Source organism: Pinus tabuliformis, chromosome 4_2 (assembly GCF_031772625.1).
Source record: "Pinus tabuliformis cultivar Carrire ecotype Pingquan chromosome 4_2, CPIR1, whole genome shotgun sequence".
In the NCBI taxonomy this organism is placed as follows: Eukaryota; Viridiplantae; Streptophyta; class Pinopsida; order Pinales; family Pinaceae; genus Pinus; species Pinus tabuliformis.
In genome coordinates, this window is record NC_142304.1 from 433,563,249 (window position 1) to 433,585,173 (window position 21,925).

General features: G+C 32.0%; 1 protein-coding gene across 1 annotated transcript; it reads right to left on the reverse strand.

Annotated features, from left to right (window-relative positions):
* Positions 1–17,213: 17,213 nt before the first annotated feature.
* LOC149169820 (protein DMR6-LIKE OXYGENASE 1-like) lies at positions 17,214–19,099 on the reverse strand. Its single transcript, XM_089425350.1, has 5 exons — positions 18,977–19,099; positions 18,467–18,714; positions 18,123–18,383; positions 17,731–17,836; positions 17,214–17,615 (listed from the first exon to the last, which is right to left on the reverse strand). Exons 1-5 carry the CDS (start codon positions 19,097–19,099, stop codon positions 17,214–17,216), a joined length of 1,140 nt encoding a protein of 379 aa, XP_089281476.1.
* Positions 19,100–21,925: the final 2,826 nt, after the last annotated feature.

The following is a 21,925-nucleotide window of genomic DNA, read 5'->3' on the forward strand; positions in this document are numbered from 1 at the left end:
TTGAAATTGAGAAATCCTCCAATAACATGAATAGGGATGACGGTCTTAAATTAAGTAGTACCTGGAAACCCTTATTAAATAAAATGAAAAAACATTAAATTAATCTAATTCTCCCTTTTGACAACATTTGACAAATCAAAATATAAATAATTAAATAAATAAATACAAATAATAATTTCTTCAATTCAAACTATTTCATAACAAATAACTCATTTATATAACATATCTCATAATTTAAATAACAAAAAATATAAATATAATATCTTTATAATAATAATATTAATAATCATAAAGAATAAGAATAATAAGAATAATAATAATTATAATATTAATTATAATAATAATAATAATAATAATAATAATAATAATGATATTATTAATAATAATAATATTTATAACAATAATAAAACTAATTAATAAATAACTAATAATAAGAATAACATGAATAGGGATGACGGTCTTAAATTAAGTAGTACCTGGAAACCCTTATCAAATAAAATGAAAAAAAAAATATTAAATTAATCTAATATCAAAAAATATAAATAATTAACTAAATAAATAAATACAAATAATAATTTCTTCAATTCAAACTATTTCATAACAAATAACTCATTTATATAACATATCACATAATTTAAATAACAAAAAAAATAAAAAAAAATGTAAATATAATATCTTTATAATAACAATATTAATAATCATAAAGAATAATATTAATAATCATAAAGAATAAGAATAATAATTATAATAAGAATAATAATAAATAAAATAATAATGATGTTAATATATATATATATATATATATATATATATATATATATATATATAAATGAATAATAAGTAATTAAATTATTAAATAAACAGTTAAAGATAAAAAAAAAAAAAAAAATATATATATATATATATATATATATATATATATATATATATATATATAATAAATAACAAATAAATAAATGATATACAATTAAATTAAATAATATAATTCAAATATATAGATTAACACATAAAATTAGGTAATATATATATCAAACAAATACATTCAGATCTCAATCATTAAAACCTAAAATTTAAATCATATTATTAATATTAATCAATCTCTTAAATATAATTTATTAATTAATTTAATAAAAAATTAATTACTTAATTAATTAATAAGTGTAAATCAATCAGGCCGGCATTATAAGCTAAAAGATATCAGATATCTTTCTATTCATCTATTAATAGCTTCATAATTTTCTCGTCTCTCTCTTCTCAAGATACAGATCTCATTGCCCTGATGATGGACTCACCTAGCTAGTCCGAAACGTTGGTTTCATAAATTGTTCACAGGTTTTTCCATTAGCATAAAAATTCTACGAGCCTGTATGGAATCTCTCTTTAACAATATTAAACTCTAATATAAAACCATAACATTATAAAACCCAATATAATAAACCTGAAGATTAATATTATATACCCAAATATTAAACCTTAGTATTATAAATTATAAACCCATTATTAAACCCTAATATTATAAGCCCAATATTATAAACCCTAATATTAAACCCCAATTTTGTGATGTCGCAATACAACATTGAATAAGTTACAATGTAATCTAACATTGCGACAATGATTATCAAATTGATTATTGCAATAAGACAATGCTTATCGCAATGTGACATTGAATATATTTGTGTACCATTCTAATTTCACAGTATTAAACTCTAATGGGAAATCCTAACATTATAAAACTGAATATAATAAACCTTAAGAATAGAAACCCTAATTTTAATGTATTAAACTCTACGATTATATACCGTATGAATAATATTATAAACACTAGGGTTAATATTGATCATCCTAGCCATTCATTATAAGCATCCATGGTCAACCATGACCATCCACTATGGTTCACTATAGGTCAGTTATAGATAAACCATGATTCCTGAGGTAATTATGGTTCACCACGGTACTCATGTTGACTATCATTGACTATGATGCCAATGATGACAATAGTTAGTCATGTCAACAATAGTAATCCATAGTTAGCATGTACTAATATATAGATTAATTTATAATTAAAACTTTATAACTGTGTAGATTAATATATCATTAATATGTCTATGGAGTTAGGAGCGAGAGGTGTTATCCTTTGCCTTGATGAAAAAAGGTAGAACTAATATGCGTAGGGCCTTGACATCTCTACAAACAGCTAGACAAAATATTTAGCTTTATGGAAAGGATTATAGTTAGCCTTCTCTAGAAGACTTAGTCATGTAATGGTGTTCGGCAGTTCCATGATAGTAATTCAAGAGGTGAACAAGATTAAAGATATAAAAGAGTTGTGTTCCATTTCTATTCTACAAAGAATCAAATTATTACTAAACAAGATTGATTTGGTTGAGCTTTACTATATTAAAAGAAATTTCAATATGGTTGTTGACTCATTGGCCGATCAAGGAGTACAATTCGAATAAAGAGATCTAAATATTCGTGAAAAATCACATTTAGATTTAGGCATATGGAAATTATAAATATCAAATCCAATATAAGGAGTTAGATCTCTTCATATGATTGAGACATGCATTATAATGACAAAATAATAATTTCTCCTACAAGGTTGCAACTAAAGTGTGTGATGGAAGAGTGTGCATTAATGGACACCTAGGCGGTGATCATCATAAGGTTTCACGCACATGATAGATGGATTAGAATAGATTCAGGTAATAAATCAGTTCGAATGTGGGAAACATTGGATCCTGCAACTATGATGCAGCGTGCATGTGTAAATTCACTAGTATTTTTGGATTTAGTTTTAGAGGGAAATCTTACCATAATGGCTCGTAAATTCACTGGTAGATGGGTACCTAGGAAATGAAGTGGTAATAAATATGATTGTCGAGACTTCACATTATGCAAGGTTTTCTCATTGGCATATATAAAACACCAAATTATATATGAAAAACTAGAATCTAAGATAGGCACCATACCCTGTCAAATTTGGCATGAGGTGTGACATATGTTTCATAATATCAAGCGTTATTGGAAATGCAACAGACGAGCTTGGTAATTTGCGGGAGCCCTAGAATTTTTTAGTTAATCAATCTCTCCGCACCTAGAGATGATTTTGTTAGAATGTTAGGCTAGTGTGAGATTCTAATGCAAAGAATGGACATCCTGGAGGTTAAAATGGACTCTTTTCACATTGCTATCGAATTTTTAATTTTTTGAGTGGGAAACTTAGCACAAGAAGAGGGCTTTGACTATGAGGAGGTTCTTCCTAGAGATTTTGACGACAATTTGGAGCCGCGTGAGAGTTCTGAGCCACTCGAGGACAATATCCTTGGTTATACTGATAGATAATACATAGTCTCTCTCCAACTCCAGCTCGAAGATCAGGGTCCCTAGCTTGCCCCGAACATGGAGGATATGTAGTGCTTTGCCTTGTAGTTAATTTTATTTCATATGTTATGTAAAATATTTCATCATTCTAGGAGTCTTTTGGTGAATTTAGGGAGAAAATAAGTTTAGAATAGATAATAGTAGCTTAGGAGTTAATTCTGTCAATTTTACATGTGAGTGGGCTTAATGGATTAGGCCATGTGTTTCCACTTAAGAGGTCATGGGCTGAAAACCAAAGGGGGATAGAGTATGTATGCCTTTGTAGACTTAGCAGGCAAATCAGTGCACGATGGTGGGTCCCTTGTCCCACAAACAAGGGGGTCTCATACACCAATTTGTTGTATGGCTTGATTGTAAATTTAAAATTAGATGATAATAATAATAATAAAAAAAAAATTCCCATATGATATATAAGATTCTCGCTTTCAAACAAATATGTTTTAATGGAATATAAAACCATTCAATAAATATATATAATATTAAACACTTATTAATGTTATTTAATAATTTTAATAATTTTATATTAATAAATTAACAATGTTATATATATATATATATATATATATATATATAAATAATCAATTTCATAATTAAATATTAAAAATATTAAATATTCGTATATTAATTTTGTATTAAGTAAGTAGTATTATACGGATAAATCAATTATTAATAAATTAATTTTTTAATTAAAATATCTATATATTAATATTTTGATTAATATATTAATACATTAATTAATAAAATTTATAAACCCAATGATTGATATTATAAATCTTAAAATTAATGTTATAAACCTTATTATTAATATTGAATCATAAGATTAATCTTATAAATTTTAAGACTATAATCTTTAAAATTAATATTATAATCCTTAAAAATAATATTATAAATCCTAGAATTAATATTAAATTTTAATTGTTCTCCTTTCTTAGCTGGTCAAATGGCCATTCTTGACTTAAAAAAATAAATATAAATAAAAACTAATCAACTTTAAGATAAAAAGTTACGTCAAACCAATCCACGAATGGTTGGATTTTCTTCCCTAAATCCTCAAAATAGAATCAACAATTTTACTCTAGTTCTAATTAAATTATTACAAGTCAATTGATAATAGTATTAACGACATTTACACAAAATTACAAATACATCATTGAAATACCCCGAAACAACAATTTTTCTTCTAATTGAAAGCTTAAGGAAATTCCGGTATTGAATTCTCAACTGTCTGTTAACACTATTTTTAAGGGTTTGTAATTCAACGCGGTAGAAATTGACTTCTATACAATCAATGTAACATTTGCATTATAATACAATGCAACTAATGCAACCATATAATGAATCGCATAAAATGAAATTTCACATAAACTATTAACTTGTCATAGTCATCTTTTTTTTACTACTTTTTAGGGTCCAAAAGCATGCCGACCCTTCATCAAATTTGAAGTGCTGGTCTTAATTTTATTTGGAAGGGCATATGTTTCTCTAACCCTTCAAAGATGAAAAGTTATAAAAAAAAAATTGTACTTTATTAACAAGTGTATACTAAATAAAATCTTTATAAAAGAAATTGCTAAAATGAAATGGTGTCCTTCTAAATCTTTAAAATTTAAAAAGTGGCTACATTAAAAGACTATAAAATCTCACTAGAATTTAGTATACAGTCAAACATTTTCTAAAATTCTATTAAAAAAAGTAAACATATGTTTCTTCTATTCATTAGATAATCTTCAAAAGTATTTGAATTTAGATTATTGAAAATATAAATCTATTTGCACAATGGAAAAACTCTTTTTAGTTTTCATTTGTTTCTAATTTATTTTATATGTTTTGTTGAGCTTCAATTTTTTTAAAGAAAACCAAAAAAACAAATATATACCTTCAACAACCAAGGGAATTGAACTTTTCTCTTAGCATTGCTCAATCAAAGAACACTATCAATACACTTTCATCTCCATTAAAAACTTCAAGCTCTATAGATTAAAAAATTTATGTAATTAAAAGGAAAGTTTTCCATATCTAATAGGGAAATATTGTAATATGTAATACACATATGCAATGTTGTTGTTGTTATATGGATTGGTTGGTCATTTTTTTGTTTTTTAAGAATGGTTTTCAAAATTGTTCTTTACAATGAATTCAAGTTTGGTTGATATCTTTTTCTAATAATGTGGTTTCTTCTCATTGATGTCTTTTTCTAATAATATGGTTTCTTTTCATTAACAATGTCTTTTAATTTTTCTATAATTTCAACATCTCCTTAAAAACCCCTTCATAGTAGTAGCTACATGGACACCCACATGCACAACTTATTTCCTAGATGCCAAATGGAGAGAATGAATTGGGACAAACAATAGTATTTGTATGGATAGTTATTGGCATTCTATATCTTTTCGGAAGACCGACAGGAAAAGGAAAATTAAGTTGTAGCCCTGTAGGCAGACCAATCTTCGGTTGTGTGGTTATTAATAGATCCCTGGAGTTTCATTTTCCATTTCTCCCTGGTTCAAAATTCTACATAATTTTATGGGAATGACACTTACTATTTCCGAATTTTTTTTATAGCATTAATTTCTATGTTTTCAAAAACTAGAGAGTTAATAAAGAAAAATGTTTTTTAAGATAAGAGAAGAAATACAGGGTTTTAAATAAAGTTTGATTTTACAAATGTTAGGCTTAATAGTAAGCTTGATTACAATAATTTCAAATGGTAATGATGCTAGGCTTTTCTAAGCATTATGGTTGTTGGTCATGGAATCATCTAAGAATAGAAAAGAGATGGTAGTACTTATTTACCATCATTTAATGGGGTAATTTAATAATTGAGCAATCTTGTATGAATGGTTGGTTGACAAGAAGGAAATTAAATTTTGCAAATTAGGAAGTAAATGAAGATACAACGGAAAATATGGTTATCTAAAAATATCAATATTGTCACTTTAATCTATTTTTAAACACGATAAAATACATATTTAACTAATGTATTTCATTTATTACTATAAAATGAAAAATTATTCATTTATTACTATAAAATGAGAATGTATTCATTTATTACTATAAAATAATAATTCAAATTAATAATATGGTTATCTAAAAATATCAATATTGTCACTTTAATCTATTTTTAAACACGATAAAATACATATTTAACTAATGTATTTCATTTATTACTATAAAATGAAAAATTATTCATTTATTACTATAAAATGAGAATGTATTCATTTATTACTATAAAATAATAATTCAAATTAATAAAGAGATCACTCTGTCTATATATCTATGTTTGCTAAAAAGAAACCCTAAAGAAAGAAGCCTATCAGTCTTACTATGCTATCTCAAGATTTCCATGTCGAACAAAGTTTCAAAGTAATGATGTTTTCTTGGAAAATGTGAGGAACCCTATCGACCTTATTATACTATGTCAAGATATCTATGTGGAACATCAAAGTAATTTCATGAATATGTCCGCATAAAGGTAGGATGGAAGATGTTTTCATAGCCATAGGATGATCAATGCTCGAATATATTCAGCATGATCAGTACTCAAATATATTCAGAATCCTCGAAGATGTAGTAGATGGTAGTAGTTATTTAGAAGATGACAAATAAAAGTTTGTGAATCAGTAAGTGTAGTTATCACTATCTAATGGGGTAATCTGATAATTCAACAATCTTGTGTTAATGGTGGGTTGACAAGAAATAATAAAATTTTACAAAATAAGGAAAATGGAGATACCACAGAAAATGTAGTATGTGGTTATGATGTAAAAATGTCAACACTGTCACTTTAATATATTTTTAAGCATTGTACAAGTATGAAAAATATCGTTTTAAATGTTGAATTGCATACCTATTGAATGCCATTGGTTGGGACTATCGCTTACCTTTATCGACGATTCAAAAGCTTCATAACTCCCCTTCCAATCCACCGGAAAAATGAATATATGAAAAAATATGAAGTGAAATACTTCAATGGATTGATTTTTCAGAGTTGATCAGAGCATGATGTAATTACAAGCATACGTAAATAGAAGGAGACACAAATCCACATCAAACCTTAAGGTTGAATGGAAATATTAAGAGATTCTATTTGATACGAAGTATAACCTTGATGGTTCTCATTCCGTATCTATTTCATCTTTTCCTCCTCAGGAAGGGAAAAAAGTCGTCGACTTTGCTCAAAGACTTAGTCCAAAAAATCTTCATCAATGACATGATGGACGATATAAAAAAGATCAAGAGTCTACACATGACTATATAAAGATCAATAAATGATTCCATACATAATAATTTAATAAGCTCCACCTAAATCAATGAGCTAAATCAAAGGCCAAGGAAATGAAAGTTGAAAATTAAAACTGAGAGTTAAAAATATCTTGCGAAATTGTGTTGCACTCGGTGTAAGATTGGGATTGGAAAAATCAATGCAAGCAAGATTCACAGGCTTAGAATAATCTACCTCAGTTATAGTTAATTCTGCCTTTTGTCATTTGTTTCTTTTAAATCTTTGATACCATCAAAATATGCCCGGTTCAAAAATACCAATACATAGCTACTTTTCCTCTACTATCAATCAATGCAAAAAGAAACCTCTGTTATCAACGAATGTGAACGTAAAGATCATATCATCACTGCTAACTCTATCAGTGCTGCCATTATGACTAATGCCCTCGGAATGGATGAACAACCTCCATTATGTCCCATTGCACTTTATTGAGTGTTGCCAAAACCTCCCGCAGACTTTAAAGTGTTACATCAGTTAGAGAACTGGATTTTTTTTAAATGTCGTAAGGACGGGCAACCCTTCATATGGCATTTTATAATATTATTTAAAATTTTTAAAAAACTTGTAAAAATCGAAATTTGAATTCCTTTTGACTAGTAAATTTCTCAAAGCACTTCTCTAACGCGCTAGAGGGCTTCGGAAGGGCTATGGTGTGTTCAAATTTGAACATTGATGCCGATGCACTATATATCTAGGTGCACTATGCCTAATGTGAATTTATACTTGAATTAATGGCATATGCATTAAAAAATTATGCTAATTACACTAGAGACTATATGACTAATCAATAAAAAAACAAAAGTAAAATACTAAGACCCGTGTGCATAAAAATTAAAATCTACGGATAGCTAGTGTGAATAAACCTTTATTATTTGAGGTCTCGAAGGAGGCCCCTCTTTACTTTAACGTCAGGTCATCAATGGTCAAAACCTCAATTAGCGAGTTTTTATCTCTCTGGTTATAACAACAGGAGTATGGTTCACTTCCCCTTTTTATCCTCTCGGCAATTTGGAGGAATAGAATTGCTTGTATTTTACAAGTCAGTTTGGGGTGTGAGTCTTGCTTGCATTTGAATTAAGGCCTTTTTTTACAGCCAGGTCCTTGGTTCCCCAAGCCAACCTCGAGAATCTATATTATTCATGAGATTGGAATGTCTTCCCCTATGGCCTTTTCCAATGGAGATTCACAGGATGGTCAGTGCGGCTATGATGTTTTCATTGTTCTATATTGTGGATTTCTTTATCATTTCTCTTGGTTTGACGAGGTTGATTCCAATCGCAAAGAAGAATTGCTATTATTGTTGGGTGGTCTTCCCTATGCTTCTTGGCTAGACATTGAGGAAGTTGACATCTATGGAGACTTCCATATTGCAGTCAATTGGGCTAAGGGTGTTTTTTCCTTTTGTCCTCTTCAACTTCATAGTTGGATGTTATTTATTCACAATTTTAAGATGTCCTTCATGTTGGAGAATCAAATTCCAACCACTTGTTAGATGTCAAAACCTTCCCTACAAGTGTCCTAGTTCAGTTTCACTTAGTCACGTTTAAGTCGAGTAATTTATTACTAATGTTTCCAATGTAATCTTATTTAACTTATTCATAATACTGAAAAGAAAAGTCCTTTGCTCCATGTTTTGTTCTCTTTAAATAATGTCATGGTATCAGAGCTTAGCTGAAGTGAGACTCCTTGAGAGAAACTTAAGAGAAGATAAGCTAGTTTTCATAAGGCTCTTTGAGAGAGAAACAATGTGAGCGAAGAGAGTGTAAGATATTTTGAGAGAGCAATAGAACTTTGAAGAAGCCTCATGCAAAGAATCAAGGGAGAGAAAATTAGTTCTAAAGAAGAAGATCGAGTTTTCTTTTCTCTTGGTTAAAGCTATAACACGTCCTACTAGTTATCCTCATAGTGTTATAAGACAGGAGGTCTCAGTAGATAACCACATTACAACTCACAAATTTGCACCATTTTGCATACATGTGAGTTTCTTATGTCTAGCGTGCATTAGAGAAATAACACTGGCCTTCATTAGCGAGAAAGGAGTTAGCACGCGAGTCACCACCCTTCATGCCGCGTTAGCAAAGTCAAAGAACATGACGAAGGAAAAGTTAGTCCTTTTCGAAAAGACAAAATATCAAGTTAGTATTCAACACTTCCTTGGATATAGCAATTTTTAAACAAATTATTTTAATACATGAGAAAATTTGGGATATGCGTAAAGCCTTTCTTTTTTAACAAAACACAAGTTCATTTTTATAAACAAAAGGAGCATTCACATTTGTTTTAAAAGGGAATTTAAAAAACGCGCTCATGTAAGTCTTTTTTGAGAAAGGATCCAAAGGTACTAAAATTCTTAAAGGGCTTTGGCTATTAGGATTTTATGTAACTTTGCAAAGGAAAGTTTATTTAAAAAGAAATTATTTTTCAGGTTTGAAAGGTTAAAAAAAAAGATTTTCTTTTAAGAAAGATAATTGTAAGGTGTTTTAGAAGGGCATGTGAAAGTTTTGTGAAAGGGTCATTTTAGTAAAGAATTTGCTGAGGCAAGGTTTTTGTAGAGTATTTGTAGACTCATTTGTTTGTGGAAGCTAAGAAGCAACGATATTTTTATTGTTGTTATATGAGATGTCTACAATTTGTGTTGCTTGTTGAGTTGTAGTGATCCAACACTCAATAAATGAGAAAAGCCAAGAGGCTGAGAAGGTCAAAGTGACAATAGGAGATGTTTGAGATATTTTTAGATTTGGAAGTGAAGAGGCAAAATGATGTCTTTTCATTCTTCCCTTGATTTCATATGCCAAGACAACCAAGGAGGTCTGGGATACGCTTGAGAGGATTTTTGGTGTAAACGGGATAACTAAAGTTGAAGATAAAGGTGGATCTACAACAAAAAATCTACAACAAGATGAAAAGTTTGTTGAATCCCACTGTGCTCAGCCACAAGTGGATGATGTCTCTGAAGAAGTCACAGAAGAAAGAGAGAAGGAGCATGTAGATGCTCATGAACCCCACTATCCACAACCACAAGTGGATGAAAATTTGGTAAATCCAGTAATAGATCTTATTGGTGAAAATTTCATAATACGAACAACAGAGCTTGTTGATGAAAATTTGGTGAATCTAGCGATAGATCTTGTTGATGACAATGAAACTGCCATTGGAGTAGTCAATACTATGGTGAATCTAAAAATTAATATTGTTGATGTAAATTTTGATGAAGAATTGTTGGCTAATGATGAATGGTTGCAGGTGATGCAACAAAAACATCATATTGACATGATGCTATTTGGTGAGATAATCCCACTTGAATCTGAAAACCAAGTGGAGGACAACCTATTTGTAGCAGCACATATTAGTACAAAAATGGAAGAGATAGAAAAGGAAGCGCAAGAGGAGAAAGCTCTCATTGGGGATCAAATAGAAAATAAGCAATTTGGTTCTCTAGATATTTTTAATTATAACATTGATTTCCAGTGTGTAGGCACACAAAATGATTATGAAGAACAGTTAAAGTTTCTTGAAGCATGGCTTGCAACACCATGTCTAGATTGGGTCTGCGTAGAAGCTCCATAAATGAATGTTGAAGATAGCATGCGTGATGAAGAAATTAATGAAATTTTCAAGTATTGGAGTTTTGAAGTAATGAAATTGTATTATGGTCTTATGTTGCAGCAGATTGATGATGAAAAGCACACTACGGAAAATAATATGTGGTAGCAACCCACATACAAGTCATTTTTTGAAGAATTCCAGGATATGCTTACACAACCCAGAATAATGGAATACCTGCATGAGCAAATGAAGAAACTGAAGTTTGAAGGATACAACAAAGAGAAAAATTTGAACAAATTTAGAGGCTACAGGAATTGGAAGAAGAGAAGAAGAAAATTAAATGTAGTTGAAGTCAGTTTTTTTAAAATTGTAAGCCTACTTGAGACATAGATGAGCAGGTATCTTAACTGAATATGGTTTCAATTAACGAGGAGCATTGGAGAATCTAATTCCAATGTAGTTTCTAGCTCTAGTCTACTGATAGTGATATGAAATTAACATTTATCTAGCCCTAAGGCCCACACTTTATTTATTGAGGACCTCAGGTTGAAGATCTAGACACGTGACTCTATTATTAGTGGTTGTGATATTCGTGGTTTTGATGTTTATGTATGTTTTCCATTGATATTATGATGAAGATAGTATTAATGGTTATGTATGTTATTTAAAATTACTATTATGATTGTCACATTAATGGTTATGCATGTTCCCTGTTGATATAATGATGATTGTAGCATAAATGGTTATGTTTGGTCTCTATTCAATTTATGATGATGATAGTAGTAAAGGATATGTATGCTCATTATTGATACCATGATGATGATAGCTTTGATGGATAGGTATGCTTTCTATTGATGTTAGGATGTTGATAGCTTTGATGGATATGTATGTTTCCATTGATGTTATGATGATGATAGCCATGATGGATGTGTCCTTTACGTTACCTACTTGCATTAGTTCTAGTTCACAATGAACACTGATGCGAATGACTAGGTGATGTTGATGGTTCTATTAGGACAATGACTAACACTGAGAAACCTTGTTACTGATGATTATTGAGTATGGTAGGAAACCACGAGAGGCACTCAGATATGACGAGTTGACGACACCTAATATGATGAAAATTTATATTATTTTATCTTTGAAATTATAAGACAATTTTGAAACCTACTATATATGTTTATCTATATTCTGATGAGATGTTAGTGGTTGCAGGCACAGATTAATTACTTGGCTGAATTACTCACATATGGGTGATGGGGTTGTATAATTGGATGCAATTGCATGGGAGGGGTGGGACAGTGTTCCTGATCTCACCCACTAAGACTTCCACCATGACTTGGGCTGGAAAGGTTGAAACACCTTTGCCTTGAAGATCACGATGTCATGGGGGTAGGTTCCAAAGTTGGTTCTCTCATGAGGATTTTACTGGGGGGAGCACATCAAGGCAGATTCTTTGATCCCCAACACAATTAGTTTCACTATAACAGGCAACATAAGAGATGATAATGGTCTCTATTGTTGCACCTATACTTTCCCTCAGTAGCCACTGAATGCTTGAAGGGGAAGTGGTGTGGCACCCTTGGAACTTCAAGGGAAATTCTTGAAGGAAACAACCAACTTGGCACCCTTGGAATCACAAATAAACTATTAGGTGTGATACCCTTGGAACTTCAAGGGAAGTTCTTGAAGGGAACAACCAAACTTGAAAATCTTGGAATCATTAAAAATAAATAAATTATTAAATACAATCAAGATATCAAAACTAGGTAATTTCACATGAAGGGTAAATGATGTTAGAAACCAAGGTATTTAAATCAAGAATAAGATTTGGGTTAAGAGGATCATAGGAAGAAATAAAACATTTTACCTTAAAAACTCTACCTTTCCCATGTTGGAAAATATTAGGTAGATAATATAATTTAATTAGGTAAAAAGGGGAAAGGGAGACATAAATGTAAGGATAAATATTAATCCTAAAATAATTCAACCTAATTAATAAAAGAGGATGTTGAATTAAAATAATATTAATAAATTAAATTTTAGATAAATTTAGAGAACCTCCATGTGGCAACAACCAACATAAGAATATCCATATAAGAGATAACTTGAGTTAAATTAGGGATTAAATAGGGGGTCAAATATTGAATTATCAATTGACTTTAGTAGTGAACACAAACTAAGGAGTAAAAAAATGGATCAAGAGACAACTAGGAGAAGAAATATGAATCTTGTTGAGGTGAGGAAAAATATTATTTTTAAATTAAAATTTAAGTAAATAATTTTGGAGATCCTTGATGAGAGAGTGACACATGGGTGGGTGAATAATAAAACTATTGGATTAACAAAAATAATTAATTATGCATGAAATGCCAAGTGTCACCTATGAGGACTCCTATAGAAGAAGGGGCAGACCATCAGAGAAGAGATGTTTCTTTACCCTACTGTTGAATGGATGAGACTATGTAAGAGTAGTGACTACGAGCTATAGTGAGTTTGGTGTGGTAGAGGACTTTATAGAGTGGGCTCTTGAGCCAAAGAGTGCTCTACTCTACTAGCTAAACATTCCATGGCTGTACAATCCCATTGCAACTTGGGGCTCCGTGGGGAAGGAGGGTACCCAAGGAGTAGGTTGAGAGATTAACTGGTGGGTCATTGCATTCAGATTAAGGACGTTGACATTCACACTTGGAGGCGACTGACAACAAAGGAAGGAAAATAGTGGCAAGTAAAGATGGAATCTCATCTCCTAGTGAACCATACCTATGTTATTATAATATTCTTTTGTATAACCTCATTATGGTTATAGTTAATAACATATAAATTAGATGATATGTTCAATGAAGTGAAATTCAAGAAAGTTTCATATAATGGTTAATAATTTTTGAGTTCCCAATACTATTTTCTTATAATTGTATTTTTAGTATTTAAAAAAAAAAAATCAAAATTATAGGGTTAGTCCCTACATCCAACCACCTGTTAGGTGCCAAAAATGTCCCTCCAAGTTTCCTAGTTCAGTTTCACGTAGTCCAGTTTAAGTCGAGTTCACTCGAGTCATTTATTATTAGTGTTTCCAATGTAATCTTCTTTAACTAATGTGTAATACTTCGAAGAAAATTCCTGTACTCTCACTTTCTTTGTCTTTGTTTTCTTTTTGTGCACTTCATTTTTTGTCTCTCTCTTTATCTCTTCGACTTCTTTACTCTTTCAAAAAAGAATCTAATAATTCAATTCTTATAATTTAACTCAAATACACCACTTCACTTTACCTTTTTCTAAAAACAAATATTATCATGAAAATTTTAAATAAAAACATTCATTTGACCAAGTCTTATAACAACTTTTATAGCAAATGAAACAATTAAAAAGGCTACCTTTTGTAAGAGCTTACAAAGAACCTTTTATAAATTCTTTTCGTAAGAACTTTCATGAAACTATTTTTTTTATACTTTTAAAAAAGGAACTTATAATAACTTTTTTATAAATTCTTTTCTTAAGAACTTTCAAGAATTTTTTATTTTTTCTTTTAAAAAATAAACTTCTTATGATAACTTTAATAAGAAATGAAACCATTAAGAAATATACCTTTTATAAGAGCCTTCAAAGAACCTTTTATAAATTCTTTTCGTAAGTGATAAGGGTAAGATCGTGTTAAATTAATCAAGGAATATTGCTTTGATAAAGCCGGGGGGACTTTAGAGCTTGACAGTTTCTGAGAGTGCGAGCGAGAGCAACAGGTCAGGCTACAGTTACTGTGCAGACCCAGGGTGAGCCTTTCTGCCATACAAATATACCATTTTGTGGCTGGTTGATCCAAGTCCTTGGGCAAGCTTACCAGTAAATGCCCCATTGAATGCAAGCGATAGAATTTATTTGCCCCCATCACCCTGAGTTTTTTTTTGAATCAACGCTCTCTGGATCCAAAGAAATCTCGATAATGTTGTCCTTGTGAATGCTCCAGAGATTTCCATGGCAAACAAATTAAAGCGTCCCATTTCTCTGATCTGGACACCGATTCCAGCAATGCTATCTGTTTTATCTTCAAAAGTCTTTGAACGTGTCACGTACCTTGGTAAACTCGCATGTAAAAGCAGGGAGTAAGAATTTTTTTATACAAATTACCCACAAGTAATTATCAAATTCACAACTCCACAATTCCTCATTAACCATTAGATACAATGTTCATTAGTACATCAAGTAAATTGCAATAGAAGACAGTAAGTTGCATAACCATTGCATAACCATTAACCACCAATGTGGTAGTGTAATAACATAAACGGTCTCAAGAATCCTTGCACCCATTTCTTGATATCCTTAACCATATTAAATAATCACGTAATAGGACATTATGATTATCACATCAAATAAAGAATCATCATCATCAAGGATTCAAAGTCATTCAACTGACACAAGAGGCAATCACACCAATCACACCATTGAACATTGATATACATTGGAAACCCCGTAGGGTGGAAACCACACTACTACATGTAGGGGGGTTTTAAGACAATATTTAAGACAATATTTGAGTCAATTGTCTTAAGACAAAAATAAACTTGTGTATTGTCTTAAATCGTGTCTCTAAGCGGGTGTGGCAAAATATAATGTTTCAAAATATAATGTCTCAAAAATTTGTCTCTATAAAGGCAATATAGAACACATATTATTATTGTCTCTATAAAGGCAAGAATTATTGTCTATTAAGAGACAGTTTGATTTGTCTCTCTAGAGACAATTTCATTTGTCTCTCTAGAGACAACTTCATTTGTGTCTCTTTAGAGACAATTACATTTTTGTCTTTTTAGAGACAATATCTGAGATTAAAAACATATTGTCTCTATAGAGACAATATGTCCATAATTAAAAATATTGTCTCTTTAGAGACAATATAAAAAATTATTTAAAAATAAATAAATAAAATCATAATTCAAACTATTGTCTCTCTAGAGACAATATAAAAAATTATTTAAAAAAAATAAATAAAATCATTTTGAATGTTCTTTCAAAGTAGTTTCACATTCAAAGTTCAAAAATAGCACTCGTGTATGAGAGAAACCACCACAAAAATTCGTGTCTGATAGAAACCAACACATATGGGTTATTAATATTACCTTTGTTTAGCAAGAGGGGATTCAATTCATTACTAAATTTATGCCCAAGTTTTACTACTTCAAATGGGAGTCAGAAGTTTGGATTTAAGATGCTACCTTAGCTTTGATAAGCATTCCATCTCCTAGTTTTACTATAGTTAAAGAAGAATCTGTAGACTATTGAATGGAAATGACTTTAGATTTAGACAATGCGAATTATTATGCAGAAATCAATCAAGAGCCCAATTAATGAAATGGCGATACCTTTATGTGTTCGACAGACAACATACCCACAAGAATACCCAGGCAGGCTTGATAGCCACAGTTATCAACTGTACAAGATTGTAGGAATTTCGTTGGTGGCAGGTATGGGTTAGTTTTATGCTTCAATCATGTTATCAAAAATATAGCTTCATCGCTCAACTGGATTACGCAGTATTATAGAGTGAGTATGATATCTAGAACTGGATTACACAGTATTATAGAGTGAGTATTCTTTCGCTTGAATGGTCTGTAATGGAATGTTTTTATGCCCGCCCAGTTTTTTGCTAAAGCAAGTATGGATCCTTCTATTTCATAAAACCAAAAAAAAAAAATAGTGTACAATTTTACATGCAAGGAGTACAAGACCTCTAGGTCAGAACCTTATAGTTATACAAAGAAACCCGAACCCATGGAAAAACAAACAAAAATGCAATCTGGCTTTTGGAAAGCACGTGAACTAACCAGCAACACCGCTTTAGGAAAAGCCCTGTTCATCTGAGCCATCCAATAAAAAGCATTAAGATCAACAGTCGAGGAGGATATCGCTCCGTCAAAAAGACCGAAGTATAATAGTCCTGCCCCCCAAGTTGCACGAACCACCGCAACCGTCGATCGTCGTTGACTAAATCCAACGGATGATGTTGATATCACACGGGATAAGAAGGGTCGACGTTAGTGAGCGGGGAAGAGCAGTTTTTGGAACCCTCTCCCTGCCACGTGTTTGAGGGTGAGTGGCATCGCTGCGTTTTCATCAAAACCGCTTTCCAACAGAAAGCTGTGCGATCATCCAGAAACCGCCTGGGGGGCGGTAAACCATGCCGAGACTCCAAAATCTTGAAGGACCGTCCGCCGGAAGAAACAGGGCTCTGTCTGCGCTTGTGGATCTTCCTTGCCCGAACCTGGAACCCTGAATAGATGAGGGGTTTGTCACTGAACGAAGATCTGAGGGACTCATTTCGATCCCCACGATAAATAGAGAGCATCCTCTCATTTGCTCTGGGAATATGAGCGGCCAGACTAGGTATCCGCCATGCCACAGAACCGTCTATCTGATAATGATGACACATGCAGATGTTGAAAGCAAAGGTTGAGTCAAATTGATCCCTGGTCCCAGGCTCTATCTTTAAACTCTAGCTTATCATTTTCTGCCTGTTCCTAAACAACCTCCTTTAACCTACTTTGCGGCAGCTCATGCCAATTTGATGCCACTTTAATCTCTGTGCTGATAACACCCTGGTTGGCAAGCAAATCAGCCACTTTGTTTGCCAACCTGCGGACATGCTTAAAGCCAACTGTACGGAGGCTTTGAAGGTGGTGTTGGATCCATTGAAATCCTTGATCATTGTTATTTTAACTTCTTTTTCAAAATATTTTTGATCATTGTTGAAAATTAATACTCTGAACAGACTCATCACAAATATTCTTTAACTGATCACTTATCAAAAGCTTATGAGGTTTCTTATTTAGCCCGTGAATTATTTTTATTTTAACTGAGGAAGACTCGCTTATTACGTTTGATAACAAAGGCATTAGAAATGGGTTCTACATCAACCCACTTCCCCTTTCTAAGTACTTGCAAACCGCTGACATCACCTTGCATTTGAACAATGATGCCACCTGCGTCTAAATGGATTCTTAAACCAAGGGTAACATCTGGGTTTGGGCATCGTGGACAGTAATTTACAAGTAACATTTGTTTATGTTCCCCAAAAATATTATTCATGTAATCGGAATGGAGTCCTAGAGCTTCAGAAATTGCAGCCAGCAACCTTAAACATAGTGCCCTCACCTCCACAGCGTACTTGCCTGCAATTTCCCTGTAACAAAAGCTTCAATATTATATTAAGCCAAACGAGTTATGATTGTTGCTTTAATGGTTGACATAAGGTTTAATGGCTACCTATAGGCTGCAGGTTTTTTAGGCCAAGAGTCGATGACTTCGTGTAATGGAAAACAAGGGTGTCTCAGATAGTCCCTCCAGTTAAGGACTTCATCTTTGTGAATATTGAAGCTTGTAGCAAGTTGAGCCAGTTTCTTTGGATCCTCTGAATAGAGGCATGCACGATCTTCCATCGGCATTTCGAAGAATTCTTTGGCGATTCCCATCATGTTTTTCATCACCCTCTCTGGTACCCCGTGGTTCACTATCTGATCATATCATGCAGCTTCAACCATATTAATATTGAATTTGAATAGAAAGTTTTTTAAGAATTAATGTTCATAATTGAGATTTTGGAAGTTTACTGAGAGATATTATGAGATTCAAAATTCAAATCTTAAAATTCAAAATTCAAATCTTCAAAACAGTTTATATTGCAATATCATGAGATTAAAAATTCAAAGCCTCATGAATCCAATCCCTTCCACAAAAAAAATCATAGCTTGGGACATTGGAGATTGAAGGTTGTACCTGGAAAAAGCCATCCTCCTGACATGCAAGTTGGATTTTTTGTATGACAGTGGTTCTGCTAGGACCATCCAGGTCTTTCAGATCCACCACTGGAATGCTCTCGCAAAGAGATACCTGAGACATGTTGGGTTTCTCCCCGGGAGGCAAAATATATTTGTTATGCACCTAAACATTGTTTATTCCATTGCACAGTAGTTTCTCAAAACCATTAGCATTGGTCTCAGTGTGAAGATCCATTCTAGAGGACATGCATCATTCTTTCCTCTTGATATTATTGCGAATACAATCTTTTTCCATACAGATGTTGCATGACTTCTAATCGAAGTTAGAAATTACAAGTTTGCATTGCAAAAATTACAATCTGTAGAGCCTTGAATGGAAACAGAGGCTATACGTAGGGTCAACCAATAGTTTTTACCACAGAAACATTGACAGTTGCAACAAAAAGTGTCCCAGATGAAAACAATATTGCAAAGGGAGGATTTGGCCCATATACAAGGTATTAGTGCTTACTTTATAATATCATTTATTCTAATAGTCTAGCAGGTAAACTGTTCATTGTACAAGCTTTATGTAAACCAATTTCAGAGTTAAAATAAATCCTTGGACATAGCTAGAATTTTCAGATAAAGTTTTAACAAGCCATAATATATTACAAGCAACAATCATCACAACTAGCATTTCCCCCAACACTACACAACGAAAGGCACTTGACCATTCTTGAAATATTTGAAGAGTACAAAAAGTTCCTGTGCAAAATGTGCAAGAGTATATAATGGAAAAAAACTATCTTAGCATATAAAAATAGCTCTGTAATGGAGTTGAACTAAGATAGCTTAGCCAACTCCCCTAATGAAAACATCTACACAGTACCCAAATCACATATAGAGAGATGTGATAATGTTATTCTAAGCCCCAAATACAAATCAGAATTAAATGTCGAAACTCAAGAGAAAAATCCAATGATACAAAACTAATTGAATCCACCAATCCCAATCCCTAAATATGCAACAACATCTTAACAAAGCTATTCAAAAGCATCATCATCTTCATTTGGAAGGGGTTGGGCTGCAGTTGCTACAAGTTCTGCCTCATACTTGACAACATAAAATATTGTAAGCCAAAGTTTCAATCTTTTAGAAGTGGAACAAATTATTTCAATAAAAGTTAACAAAAAATAATAAGAAAATAACATTCTACTTACTGCTGCTAGGTTGCAAGGTCTATCTGAACCTCAAGAGGAGCAACAACAGGTGACTCCACAAAATGAAGTTTTGGATCCCTATAAAAATAACCCATTATATAATCAACGCAAATTTTTTAATATAACATTCATATTAGGGCGCATCAGAAACTAGATTAAGGGCTCACCCCGAGAGCTTCCGTGCCAAGTACAGGAATGGCTTCTCAATGTTTTGGTTACTTTTTGTAGATATCTCATAGTACTGAAGATTCTTCTTTCTATGAAAAGTAACTTGCTTAGCTTTCACTTTCCTATTCTTCATATCAACCTTGTTTCCACAAAGAACAATAGGAATGTTCCCACACACCCTAAAATTCACAAATATATTTAGCTAATTGGTTCAGGCAGTTGTGCCACCACACAATTAAGGAACCTTCATTTCTACTTAGAGATCCAACCCCTCTGCAAAAGAGATACCTGCAAAGATCTCTGTGCCACGTTGGGACATTCTTGTAAGTCAATCGTGCAGTAACATCAAACATGATAACTTCACATTGCCCATGAATACTACAACAAACAAAATCCCAATCAGTAAATAAGAAGGAAACAAATAAATAGAAGTGGAAAAACACGGAACCCTTGCCAATTCAATCAGGAAAATGCCAACAAAAATAGGAAAAGCAAACCAGTATTGATCAAAACAACCAATAATAGAGTCTATATATAAATTCAAAATTAAACTAAATTAAAATTCAAATAAATATAAGTGGAAAAATATAGAACCCTCACCAATTCAATGAGGAAAATGCCAACAGAAGCAGGAAAAGCAAACCAGTATTGATCAAAACAACCAATAACATAGTCTGTCTATAAATTCAAAATTAAATTAAATTAAAATTCAAAATAAAGAGACATAAATGAGTAAAACAGAGTGTTGATAAAAAGGAACCAAAAAAGGGCTCATAGTTTCTCCATTGTCATTGATATTGAGGTTAAAAGGTGTTGCTACTAAACCCACACTACATACATATCAACACGGGAAAATAGAATTGATAAGTCAAAAGTTCTCTTGGGATCGATCCAAGTTTAAATCCATGTAGGACCTTTTTAAACAAAAAGTTGAAAAGGCACCCCAAAAGCTCAAATGTACAGTGCTCCAATCAACAGGTGTCTACTACACTTGCAGATAATGAAAAAAAACACTACTTTACCTGATTTCAAGTGAAAATGAAAATCAGTCTAGCAAAATACAGAAATGGGAAAATAATCAAACTAATTATTGACGTACCTTAACCACATTTTGTCATTAAACCTTACCTGACTGAGCTATAAAGTTGGGTCAGCATTTCATCCTTGGCTTTCTCAACTTGACAAAGTACCACAACCTACAAATCATCAAATCATCAATTCAAGTATCATGGACTGAATAAACACTGAGATTTTGTATGGTTGTATTGTGTGCTCATCCACATGGATGTCTTACTTTGGGAACATTTGCAGCAAGACTATTCAGAACATCTTCCACATAACCACGGACTTATTGAGCCATTATTCTGAGCTCCTCCTCCGGATCTACAGGCCTTCTTACCATGGTTTCCTAGATTATAAACAAGAAAATCAAACTGAGGTTGAATATTAAGTTGGGAAATAATTTTTCTATTCTCATCGTTGTATATGGTCATTGTCTCCAAGGCTGAAATGTGTATTGATTCTTAATTTTTTTAATAGCAAACATTTTGATTATGTACATGTGCAACTTACGATGG